The 13,065-nt window shown below is 61.2% G+C and overlaps 1 protein-coding gene across 1 annotated transcript in view; it reads left to right on the forward strand.

The window, feature by feature from the left end:
- Nucleotides 1-13,065, forward strand: part of LOC144952408 (mitogen-activated protein kinase kinase kinase kinase 4-like) — a 172,565-nt gene that overhangs the window by 136,365 nt on the left and 23,135 nt on the right. Inside the window, 3 exon segments of the mRNA XM_078882803.1 lie at nucleotides 9,343-9,577; nucleotides 10,680-10,859; nucleotides 12,863-13,006. Coding sequence (XP_078738929.1) covers nucleotides 9,343-9,577; nucleotides 10,680-10,859; nucleotides 12,863-13,006 — 559 coding nt within the window.

Here is a 13,065-nt window from a genome sequence, read left to right on the forward strand (position 1 = left end):
CCCCTGCCGGACGTCGTTCAGGCCAGCACCAGCACCGGCACCGGCACCGGCCACCACCACCACCGCCAACAACAACAACCACCGCAGCAGCAGCAACAACCGCGCGGTGCGGGGGAGGGGGGTCGGCCCCCCTCCGTTGGTGAGGCTAAGTCCAGACCCGGGGGGTGGGGGCTGGGTGGGGGGGGGGGGCACTCACCACCCCCCCTCCCCCCGCCCCTCCCCTCCCCCTCGGCCTCCACCACCTTGGCAAAGCCCCCGCCAGCTTGGATAGAAGCGCGGGGGGGGGGGGGGGAGTGGGGGGGAGGGAGTGGGGGGGGAGGGGGAGGAGGGAGGGGGGGGGGAGGGGGGGGGAGGGGGAGGAGGGAGGGGGGGGGGGGAGGGGGGGGAGAGGGAGAGAGTGGGGGGGGGAGAGGGAGGAGGGAGGGGGGAGGGAGGGAGTGGGGGGGGAGAGGGGAGAGAGTGGGGGGGGGGGGGGAGAGGGAGAGAGTGGGGGGGGGAGGGGGGAGGGGGGGGGGGGAGAGGGAGGAGGGAGGGGGGGAGAGTCGGGGGGGGGAGAGGGAGAGAGTGGGGGGGGAGGGGGAGGAGGGAGGGGGGAGGGGGGAGAGTCGGGGGGGGAGAGGGAGAGAGTGGGGGGGGGGGGGGAGAGGGAGGAGGGAGGGGGGGAGAGTCGGGGGGGGAGAGGGAGAGAGTGGGGGGGGAGGGGGAGGAGGGAGGGGGGAGGGGGGAGAGTCGGGGGGGGGAGAGGGAGGAGGGAGGGAGGGGGGAGGGAGGGAGTGGGGGGGGGGAGAGAGGGGGGTGAGGGAGGGAGAGAGTGGGGGGGGGGGTGGGAGCAGCGAGGGAGGGAGTGAGAGGGGAGTGAGAGAGTGAGTGTGTGTGTGTGAGTGAGTGTGTCGGTGTGTGTGTGTCGGTGTGTGTGTATGTCAGTGTGTATGTGTGTTGGTGTGTGTGTCAGTGTGTGTGTGTGTGGTGACGGCACTAACGAAGCTTACAGCACTAACGGAGCTAAGTGGTAGGTGGTGCGGGTTTGGTGTTGGTTCGGTGGGGTGGGGTGGGTGGGTAGGTCGGGTGCGAGAGTAGGTGGGTGGGTGGGTAGGTAGGTCGGGGTGCGAGAGTAGGTGGGTGGGGTGGGTGGGTGGGTAGGGTGGGAGAGTAGGTGGGTGGGTGGGTGGGTAGGTCGGGTGCGAGAGTAGGTGGGTGGGGTGGGTGGGTGGGTGGGTAGGGTGGGAGAGTAGGTGGGTGGGTGGGTGGGTAGGGTGGGAGAGTGGGTGGGTGGGTGGGTAGGTCGGGTGGGAGAGTAGGTGGGTGGGTGGGTGGGTAGGTCGGGTGCGAGAGTAGGTGAGTGGGGTGGGTGGGTAGGTCGGGTGCGAGAGTAGGTGGGTGGGGGTGGGTGGGTGGGTAGGGTGGGAGAGTAGGTGGGTGGGTGGGTGGGTAGGGTGGGAGAGTGGGTGGGTGGGTGGGTGGGTAGGTCGGGTGCGAGAGTAGGTGGGTGGGGTGGGTGGGTGGGTAGGGTGGGAGAGTAGGTGGGTGGGTGGGTGGGTAGGGTGGGAGAGTGGGTGGGTGGGTGGGTGGTGGGTGGGTAGGGTGCGAGAGTAGGTGGGTGGGTGGGTGGGTAGGTCGGGTGCGAGAGTAGGTGGGTGGGGTGGGTGGGTGGGTAGGGTGCGAGAGTAGGTGGGTGGGGTGGGTGGGTGGGTAGGGTGGGAGAGTGGGTGGGTGGTGGGTGGGTGGGTAGGGTGCGAGAGTAGGTGGGTGGGTGGTGGGTGGGTGGGTAGGGTGTGAGAGTAGGTGGGTGGGGTGGGTGGGGTGGGTAGGGTGGGAGAGTAGGTGGGTGGGGTGGGTGGGTGGGTAGGGTGTGAGAGTAGGTGGGTGGGTGGGTGGGTAGGGTAGGTCGGGTGCGAGAGTAGGTGGGTGGGGTGGGTGGGTGGGTAGGGTGTGAGAGTAGGTGGGTGGGGTGGGTGGGTGGGGTAGGGTGGGAGAGTAGGTGGGTGGGGTGGGTGGGTGGGTTAGGGTGTGAGAGTAGGTGGGTGGGTGGGGTGGGTAGGGTAGGTCGGGTGCGAGAGTAGGTGGGTGGGGTGGGTGGGTGGGTAGGGTGGGAGAGTAGGTGGGTGGGGTGGGTGGGTGGGTAGGGTGGGAGAGTAGGTGGGTGGGTGGGTGGGTAGGGTAGGTCGGGTGCGAGAGTAGGTGGGTGGGGTGGGTGGGTGGGTAGGGTGTGAGAGTAGGTGGGTGGGGTGGGTGGGTGGGTAGGGTGGGAGAGTAGGTGGGTGGGGTGGGTGGGTGGGTAGGGTGTGAGAGTAGGTGGGTGGGGTGGGTGGGTGGGTAGGGTGGGAGAGTAGGTGGGTGGGGTGGGTGGGTGGGTAGGTCGGGTGGGAGAGTAGGTGGGTGGGTGGGGTGGGTGGGTAGGGTGGGAGAGTAGGTGGGTGGGGTGGGTGGGTAGGTCGGGTGCGAGAGTAGGTCGGGTGGGGTGGGTGGGTGGGTGGGTAGGGTGGGAGAGTAGGTGGGTGGGGTGGGTGGGGTGGGTGGGTAGGGTGGGAGAGTAGGTGGGTGGGGTGGGTGGGTAGGTCGGGTGCGAGAGTAGGTGGGTGGGGTGGGTGGGTGGGTAGGTCGGGTGCGAGAGTAGGTGGGTGGGGTGGGGTGGGTGGGTGGGTAGGGTGGGAGAGTAGGTGGGTGGGGGTGGGTGGGTGGGTAGGGTGGGAGAGTAGGTGGGGGTGGGGTGGGTGGGTGGGTAGGGTGCGAGAGTAGGTGGGTGGGGTGGGTGGGTGGGTAGGTCGGGTGCGAGAGTAGGTGGGTGGGGTGGGTGGGTGGGTGGGTAGGGTGGGAGAGTAGGTGGGTGGGGTGGGTGGGTGGGTAGGGTGGGAGAGTAGGTGGGTGGGGTGGGTGGGTGGGTAGGGTGCGAGAGTAGGTGGGTGGGGTGGGTGGGTGGGTAGGTCGGGTGCGAGAGTAGGTGGGTGGGGTGGGTGGGTGGGTGGGTAGGGTGGGAGAGTAGGTGGGTGGGGGTGGGTGGGTGGGTAGGGTGGGAGAGTAGGTGGGGTGGGGTGGGTGGGTGGGTGGGGTGGGTGGGTGGGTAGGGTGGGAGAGTGGGTGGGTGGGGTGGGTGGGTGGGTAGGGTGGGAGAGTAGGTGGGTGGGTGGGTGGGTAGGGTGGGAGAGTAGGTGGGTGGGGTGGGTGGGTGGGTAGGGTGGGAGAGTAGGTGGGGTGGGGTGGGTGGGTGTGTAGGGGGTGGGGTGGGTGGGTGGTGGTACAGGCGGCGTTGGTCTTGATGCTGACGGTGGTGGAGGCGGGTGGTGGTGGTAGCGGTTGTGGTGGTGGTGGTAGCGGTGCTAGCGATGGTGGTAGTGGGCATGGTGCTGGCCACCCACCCCCTCGTGTGCCACAGTGTCGGTAGCCTCCATAGGTGCTGCTGCTACTCGCTACTAACAGCACTTGCCCCAGCAGTCTGTTGAGGCTACACGGGGGACCTTCGTCTTTGTTAGTGGCGATGGTGGTAGTGGTGGTGGTGGCCTCAAGTGTGGTGGTGGTGGTGTCATCCTTTTCACGAACGTTTCGCGTCGCTAACTGGCGCCACTAACCCCCTTGCGCTCGGCACTGCACTCTAATCTCTTTCCCGACTGCACAGGAGTGAGAGGCTGTGAGAGACTGTGTGTCCAGGAGTGAGAGGCTGTGAGAGACTGTGTCCAGGAGTGAGAGGCTGTGAGAGACTGTGTGTCCAGGAGTGAGAGGCTGTGAGAGACTGCGTGTCCAGGAGTGAGAGGCTGTGAGAGACTGGGTGTCCAGGAGTGAGAGGCTGTGAGAGACTGTGTCCAGGAGTGAGACGCTGTGAGAGACTGCGTGTCCAGGAGTGAGAGGCTGTGAGAGACTGTGTGTCCAGGAGTGAGACGCTGTGAGAGACTGCGTGTCCAGGAGTGAGAGGCTGTGAGAGACTGCGTGTCCAGGAGTGAGAGGCTGTGAGAGACTGCGTGTCCAGGAGTGAGAGGCTGTGAGAGACTGCGTGTCCAGGAGTGAGAGGCTGTGAGAGACTGTGTCCAGGAGTGAGAGGCTGTGAGAGACTGCGTGTCCAGGAGTGAGAGGCTGTGAGAGACTGCGTGTCCAGGAGTGAGAGGCTGTGAGAGACTGCGTGTCCAGGAGTGAGAGGCTGTGAGAGACTGCGTGTCCAGGAGTGAGAGACTGTGAGAGACTGCGTGTCCAGGAGTGAGAGGCTGTGAGAGACTGTGTGTCCAGGAGTGAGAGGCTGTGAGAGACTGCGTGTCCAGGAGTGAGAGGCTGTGAGAGACTGCGTGTCCAGGAGTGAGAGGCTGTGAGAGACTGTGTGTCCAGGAGTGAGACGCTATGAGAGACTGTGTGTCCAGGAGTGAGAGGCTGTGAGAGACTGCGTGTCCAGGAGTGAGAGACTGTGAGAGACTGTGTGTCCAGGAGTGAGAGGCTGTGAGAGACTGTGTGTCCAGGAGTGAGAGGCTGTGAGAGACTGCGTGTCCAGGAGTGAGAGGCTGTGAGAGACTGCGTGTCCAGGCGTGAGAGGCTGTGAGAGACTGCGTGTCCAGGAGTGAGAGGCTGTGAGAGACTGCGTGTCCAGGAGTGAGAGGCTGAGAGAGACTGCGTGTCCAGGAGTGAGAGACTGTGAGAGACTGCGTGTCCAGGAGTGAGAGGCTGTGAGAGACTGCGTGTCCAGGAGTGAGAGGCTGTGAGAGACTGCGTGTCCAGGAGTGAGAGGCTGTGAGAGACTGCGTGTCCAGGAGTGAGAGACTGTGAGAGACTGCGTGTCCAGGAGTGAGAGGCTGTGAGAGACTGTGTGTCCAGGAGTGAGAGGCTGTGAGAGACTGTGTGTCCAGGAGTGAGAGGCTGTGAGAGACTGCGTGTCCAGGAGTGAGAGGCTGTGAGAGACTGTGTGTCCAGGAGTGAGAGGCTGTGAGAGACTGCGTGTCCAGGAGTGAGAGACTGTGAGAGACTGCGTGTCCAGGAGTGAGAGACTGTGAGAGACTGCGTGTCCAGGAGTGAGAGGCTGTGAGAGACTGCGTGTCCAGGAGTGAGAGACTGTGAGAGACTGCGTGTCCAGGAGTGAGAGGCTGTGAGAGACTGCGTGTCCAGGAGTGAGAGGCTGTGAGAGACTGCGTGTCCAGGAGTGAGAGGCTGTGAGAGACTGTGTGTCCAGGAGTGAGAGACTGTGAGAGACTGCGTGTCCAGGAGTGAGAGGCTGTGAGAGACTGCGTGTCCAGGAGTGAGAGGCTGTGAGAGACTGTGTGTCCAGGAGTGAGAGGCTGTGAGAGACTGCGTGTCCAGGAGTGAGAGGCTGTGAGAGACTGCGTGTCCAGGAGTGAGAGGCTGTGAGAGACTGTGTGTCCAGGAGTGAGAGACTGTGAGAGACTGCGTGTCCAGGAGTGAGAGGCTGTGAGAGACTGCGTGTCCAGGAGTGAGAGGCTGTGAGAGACTGTGTGTCCAGGAGTGAGAGGGCTGTGAGAGACTGCGTGTCCAGGAGTGAGAGGCTGTGAGAGACTGGGTGTCCAGGAGTGAGAGGCTGTGAGAGACTGCGTGTCCAGGAGTGAGAGGCTGTGAGAGACTGTGTGTCCAGGAGTGAGAGACTGTGAGAGACTGCGTGTCCAGGAGTGAGAGGCTGTGAGAGACTGCGTGTCCAGGCGTGAGAGGCTGTGAGAGACTGCGTGTCCAGGAGTGAGAGGCTGTGAGAGACTGCGTGTCCAGGAGTGAGAGGCTGTGAGAGACTGCGTGTCCAGGAGTGAGAGACTGTGAGAGACTGCGTGTCCAGGAGTGAGAGACTGTGAGAGACTGCGTGTCCAGGAGTGAGACGCTGTGAGAGACTGCGTGTCCAGGAGTGAGAGGCTGTGAGAGACTGCGTGTCCAGGAGTGAGACGCTGTGAGAGACTGCGTGTCCAGGAGTGAGAGGCTGTGAGAGACTGCGTGTCCAGGAGTGAGAGGCTGTGAGAGACTGCGTGTCCAGGAGTGAGAGGCTGTGAGAGACTGCGTGTCCAGGAGTGAGAGGCTGTGAGAGACTGCGTGTCCAGGAGTGAGAGGCTGTGAGAGACTGCGTGTCCAGGAGTGAGAGGCTGTGAGAGACTGAGTGTCCAGGAGTGAGAGGCTGTGAGAGACTGAGTGTCCAGGAGTGAGAGGCTGTGAGAGACTGTGTGTCCAGGAGTGAGAGGCTGTGAGAGACTGCGTGTCCAGGAGTGAGAGGCTGTGAGAGACTGCGTGTCCAGGAGTGAGAGGCTGTGAGAGACTGAGTGTCCAGGAGTGAGAGGCTGTGAGAGACTGCGTGTCCAGGAGTGAGAGGCTGTGAGAGACTGCGTGTCCAGGAGTGAGAGGCTGTGAGAGACTGAGTGTCCAGGAGTGAGAGGCTGTGAGAGACTGAGTGTCCAGGAGTGAGAGGCTGTGAGAGACTGTGTGTCCAGGAGTGAGAGGCTGTGAGAGACTGTGTGTCCAGGAGTGAGAGGCTGTGAGAGACTGAGTGTCCAGGAGTGAGAGGCTGTGAGAGACTGGGTGTCCAGGAGTGAGAGGCTGTGAGAGACTGCGTGTCCAGGAGTGAGAGGCTGTGAGAGACTGTGTGTCCAGGAGTGAGAGGCTGTGAGAGACTGCGTGTCCAGGAGTGAGAGGCTGTGAGAGACTGGGTGTCCAGGAGTGAGAGGCTGTGAGAGACTGCGTGTCCAGGAGTGAGAGGCTGTGAGAGACTGTGTGTCCAGGAGTGAGAGGCTGTGAGAGACTGCGTGTCCAGGAGTGAGAGGCTGTGAGAGACTGCGTGTCCAGGAGTGCGAGAGGATGCCAGATTGCCAGAGTTCGTGAGCATGAGCGGTTGAAAGTGTGAGGGCGGCTGGGTGGGCGGGTGGGTGGGTGGGCGAGCGGGTGAGCGAGCGGGTGAGCGGGCGGGTGGGTGAATGGGCGGGTGGGTGGGCGAGCGGATGAGCGAGCGGTGTGAGCGGGTGGGTGGGTGAATGGGCGGGTGGGTGGGCGAGCGGGTGAGCGGGTGAGCGGGTGGGTGGGTGAATGGGCGGGTGGGTGGGCGAGCGGATGAGCGAGCGGGTGAGCGAGCGGGTGGGTGGGTGGATGGGTGAGCGGGTAGGTGGGTGAGCGGGTGGGTGGGTGGGTGAGCGGGTGGGTGGGTGAGCGAGCGGGTGGGTGGGCGCGTGTGTGTGAGATGATAATGATGGTGATGAATGACGATAGTGTGGGATCATGTTGTTGACGACGATGATGTCGATGGTGATGTTGATGACGATGTTCGTGACGGCGATGACGATCATGATGGCGATGACGATGATGGCGATGATGACGAAGTGATGATCTTGTTGGCGATGATGATAGTGGCGTTGATGGCGATGTTGATGATGGCGATGTTGATGATGACAATGTTGATGTTGATGGTGACGATGTTGATGATGACGATGTTGATGACGATGACGATGTTGACGATGACGATGTTGATGATGACGATGTTGATGACGATGTTGATGACGATGTTGACCATGATGTTGATGACGACGATGTCGATGATGACGATGACGACGTGGGTTCAGGGTGGAGCTCAGAAGCCACTGGTGAAGCACAAATCCTCCTCCTCGTTCACGCCCTGGGTCTACCAGACCTCACCAGGCAGCGAGACGCTCACCTTACCCGGTGGTGAGTGTCACTCACCCACTCACTCACCCACTCACTCACTCACCCACTCACCCACTCACTCACTCACCCACTCACTCACTCACGCCCTGGGTCTACCAGACCTCACCAGGCAGCGAGACGCTCTCCTTACCCGGTGGTGAGTGTCACTCACCCACTCACTCACTCACCCACTCACCCACTCACTCACTCACCCACTCACCCACTCACTCACTCACCCACTCACTCACTCAACCACTCACTCACCCACTCACTCACTCACCCACTCACCCACTCACTCACTCAACCACTCACTCACCCACTCACTCACTCACCCACTCACTCACTCAACCACTCACTCACCCACTCACTCACTCACCCACTCACCCACTCACTCACTCACGCCCTGGGTCTACCAGACCTCACCAGGCAGCGAGACGCTCACCTTACCCGGTGGTGAGTGTCACTCACTCACCCACTCACTCACCCACTCACCCACTCACCCACTCACCCACTCACTCACTCACCCACTCACTCACTCACCCACTCACTCACTCACTCACCCACTCACTCACTCACCCACTCACTCACTCACGCCCTGGGTCTACCAGACCTCACCAGGCAGCGAGACACTCACCTTACCCAGTGGTGAGTGCCACTCACTCACCCACTCACCCACCCACTCACTCACTCACCCACTCACTCACTCACTCACTCACCCACTCACTCACTCACTCACCCACTCACTCACTCACCCACTCACCCACTCACTCACTCACTCACCCACCCACTCACTCACTCACCCACTCACTCACTCACTCACGCCCTGGGTCTACCAGACCTCACCAGGCAGCGAGACACTCACCTTACCCGGTGGTGAGTGCCACTCACTCACCCACTCACTCACTCACCCACTCACCCACCCACTCACTCACTCACTCACCCACTCACTCACTCACGCCCTGGGTCTACCAGACCTCACCAGGCAGCTAGACGCTCTCCTTACCCGGTGGTGAGTGTCACTCACTCACCCACTCACTCACCCACTCACTCACTCACCCACTCACCCACTCACTCACTCACTCACCCACTCACTCACTCACTCACCCACTCACCCACTCACTCACACTCACTCACTCACTCACTCACCCACCCACTCACCCACTCACTCACTCACCCACTCACTCACTCACCCACTCACCCACTCACTCACTCACCCACTCACCCACTCACTCACTCACCCACTCACCCACTCACTCACCCACTCACTCACTCACTCACTCACCCACCCACTCACTCACTCACCCACTCACCCACTCACTCACGCCCTGGGTCTACCAGACCTCACCAGGCAGCGAGACACTCACCTTACCCGGTGGTGAGTGCCACTCACTCACCCACTCACTCACCCACTCACCCACTCACCCACTCACTCACTCACCCACTCACCCACTCACTCACTCACGCCCTGGGTCTACCAGACCTCACCAGGCAGCGAGACGCTCTCCTTACCCGGTGGTGAGTGTCACTCACCCACTCACTCACTCACTCACTCACCCACTCACTCACTCACCCACTCACCCACTCACCCACCCACTCGCTCACTCACCCACTCACTCACTCACTCACCCACTCACTCACGCCCTGGGTCTACCAGACCTCACCAGGCAGCTAGACGCTCTCCTTACCCGGTGGTGAGTGTCACTCACCCACTCACTCACTCACCCACTCACTCACTCACTCACCCACTCACTCACTCACTCACCCACTCACCCACTCACTCACTCACGCCCTGGGTCTACCAGACCTCACCAGGCAGCGAGACGCTCACCTTACCCGGTGGTGAGTGTCACTCACCCACTCACTCACTCACCCACTCACTCACTCACTCACCCACTCACTCACTCACTCACCCACTCACCCACTCACTCACTCACGCCCTGGGTCTACCAGACCTCACCAGGCAGCGAGACGCTCACCTTACCCGGTGGTGAGTGTCACTCACCCACTCACCCACTCACTCACCCACTCACCCACTCACCCACTCACTCACTCACTCACTCACCCACTCACTCACTCACTCACCCACCCACTCACCCACCCACCCACCCACCAACTCACCCCCCCACCCCCCGTGTCTTTGGCAGCGTCAGAGGTGCTGAGTGCCTCTGAGTTTGAGCGGCTGGAGCTGGTGCTCACTCACCCACTCACTCACTCAGTTACTCACCCACTCACTCACCCACCCACCCACTCACCCACCCACCCACCCACCCACTCACCCACTCACCCACCCACTCACTCACCCCCCACCCCTTGTCTTTGTCAGCGTCCGAGGTGCTCAGCGCCTCTGAGTTTGAGCGGCTGGAGCTGGTGCTCACTCACCCACTCACTCACTCAGTTACTCACCCACTCACTCACCCACCCACCCACCCACTCACCCACCCACCCACTCACCCACCCACTCACTCACCCACCCACCCAACCACCCACCCACTCACCCACCCAACCACCCATTCACTCACCCACCCACCCACCCACTCACTCACCCACCCACTCACCCACTCACTCACCCACTCACTCACTCACTCACCCACCCACTCACCCACCCACTCACCCACTCACCCACCCACTCACCCACCCACCCACTCACCCACTCACCCACCCACTCACCCCCCCCACCCCCCGTGTCTTTGTCAGCGTCCGAGGTGCTCAGCGCCTCTGAGTTTGAGCGGCTGGAGCTGGTGCTCACTCACCCACTCACTCACTCAGTTACTCACCCACCCACCCACTCACCCACCCACCCACTCTCCCACCCACCCACTCACTCACTCACCCACTCACTCACTCACTCACCCACTCACCCACCCACTCACTCACTCACTCACCCACCCACTCACTCACTCACCCACTCACCCACCCACTCACCCACCCACTCACCCACCCACTCACTCACCCACCCACTCACCCACTCACTCACCCACTCACCCACCCACTCACCCACCCACCCACCCACCCACCCACTCACCCACCCAACCACCCACTCACCCACTCACCCACCCACTCACTCACCCCCCACCCCTTGTCTTTGTCAGCGTCCGAGGTGCTCAGCGCCTCTGAGTTTGAGCGGCTGGAGTTGGCGCGCCAGGAGGAGGCTCGCAAGGCGACGGTGGTGAACGTGAACCCCACCAACACGCGTCCGCAGAGCGACGCGCCCGAGATCCGCAAGTACAAGAAGCGCTTCAACTCGGAGATCCTGTGCGCAGCGCTGTGGGGTGAGCGGGGCGGGGGGAGGGTGTGTGTCTGTGTTTTGTGTGTGTGTGTCGCGTGTCGTGTGTGTGTAGTGTGTCGTGTGTCGTGTGTGTGTGTCGTGTGTGTGTGTTGTGTGTGTGTGTCGTGTGTGTGTGTTGTGTTGTGTGTGTGGTGTGTGTGTGTCGCGTGTGTGTGTGTGTGTGTGTCGCGTGTTGTGTGTGTGTGTGTGTGTCGCGTGTTGTGTGTGTGTGTGTGTAGTGTGTGTGGTGTGTGTGTGTCGCGTGTGTGTGTGTGTCGCGTGTGTGTGTGTGTTTGTGTCGCGTGTTGTGTGTGTGTGTGCCGCGTGTTGTGTGTGTTTGTGTCGCGTGTTGTGTGTGTGTGTGTGTGTCGCGTGTGTGTGTGTGTGTGTCGCGTGTTGTGTCTGTCTGTGTGTGTGTCGCGTGTTGTGTCTGTCTGTATGTGTGTCGCGTGTTGTGTCTGTCTGTGTGTGTGTGTTGCGCGTTGTGTGTGTGTCGTGTGTTGTGTGTGTGTGTGTGCGTGTTGTGTGTGTGTGTCGCGTGTTGTCTGTGTGTGTGTGTCGCGCGTTGTGTGTGTGTGGTGTGTGCGTGTTGTGTGTGTGTGTGTGTCGCGTGTTGTGTGTGTGTGTCGCGTGTTGTGTGTGTGTGTGTCGCGTGTTGTGTGTGTGTGTGTGTCGCGTGTTGTGTGTGTGTGTGTGTGTCGCGTGTGTGTGTGTGTGTGTCGCGTGTTGTGTGTGTGTCGCGTGTTGTGTGTGTGTGTCGCGTGGTGTGTCTGTCTGTGTGTGTGTCGTGTGTGTGTGTTGTGTGTGTGTGTGTGTGTCGCGTGTTGTCTGTGTGTGTGTCGCGTGTTGTGTCTGTCTGTGTGTCTGTGTTGCGCGTTGTGTGTGTGTCTGTGTGTGTGTTGCGCGTTGTGTGTGTGTGTGTTGTGTGTGTGTCTGTGTGTGTGTGTCGCGCGTTGTCTGTGTGTGTGTCGCGTGTTGTGTCTGTCTGTGTGTGTGTCGCGTGTTGTGTCTGTCTGTGTGTGTGTCGTGTGTGTGTGTCTGTGTGTGTGTGTTGCGCGTTGTGTGTCTGTCTGTGTGTGTGTCGCGTGTTGTGTCTGTCTGTGTGTGTGTGTCGCGTGTTGTGTGTGTGTCTGTGTGTGTGTGTTGCGCGTTGTGTGTCTGTCTGTGTGTGTGTGTCTGTGTGTGTGTGTGTGTTGCGCGTTGTGTGTGTGTCTGTGTGTGTGTCGCGTGTTGTGTGTGTGTCTGTGTGTGTGTTGCGCGTTGAGTGTGTGTCTGTGTGTGTGTCTGTGTGTGTGTGTCTGTGTGTGTGTCTGTGTATGTGTCTGTGTGTGTGTCTGTGTGTGTGTCTGTGTGTGTGTCTGTGTGTGTGGTGTGTGTGTGTTGCGCGTTGTGTGTGTGTGTCTGTGTGTGTGTCGCGTGTTGTGTGTGTGTCTGTGTGTGTGTGTTGCGCGTTGTGTGTGTGTCTGTGTGTGTGTCGCGTGTTGCCTGTGTGTCTGTGTGTGTGTTGCGCGTTGAGTGTGTGTCTGTGTGTGTGTCTGTGTGTGTGGTGTGTGTCTGTGTGTCTGTCTGTGTGTGTGTGTTGCGCGTTGTGTGTGTGTCTGTGTGTGTGGTGTGTGTGTGTTGCGCGTTGTGTGTGTGTCTGTGTGTGTGTCTGTGTGTGTGTCTGTGTGTGTGTGTGTGTCTGTGTGTGTCTGTGTGTGTGTGTTTGTGTGTGTATCTGTGTGTGCGGAGTGTGTCTGTGTGTGTGTCTGTGTGTGTGTCGCGTGTCGCGTGTTGAGTGTGTGCGGTGTGTCCTGCACGCATGTCTTGGTCGATTCGCCCTCAAACGAGTTACCTGGTGTAGCAGTGGTGTAGCAGTAAACATCGTCACTGGGGAGACAAAGGCGGCCGGGCGTGGTGCTGGTAGCCACCCACCCCCTCGTGTGCCACAGCGCTCGCTAACAGCACTTGCCCCAGCAGTCTGTCGAGGCTACACGGGGGACCTTTGTCTGTGTGTGCGTGGCGCAGGCGTGAACCTGCTGGTGGGCACGGAGAACGGCCTCATGCTGCTGGACCGTAGCGGGCAGGGCAAAGTCTACCCCCTCATCAGCCGGCGGCGCTTCCACCAGATGGACGTGTTGGAGGGACTCAACATTCTGGTCACCATCTCTGGTGTGACGCCAACGACTCGCTCGCTCGCTCAACCACTCGCTTGCTCGCTCGCTCAACCT

The sequence above is a fragment of the Lampetra fluviatilis genome, chromosome 67 (genome assembly GCF_964198595.1).
Source record: "Lampetra fluviatilis chromosome 67, kcLamFluv1.1, whole genome shotgun sequence".
Taxonomy (NCBI): Eukaryota; Metazoa; Chordata; class Hyperoartia; order Petromyzontiformes; family Petromyzontidae; genus Lampetra; species Lampetra fluviatilis.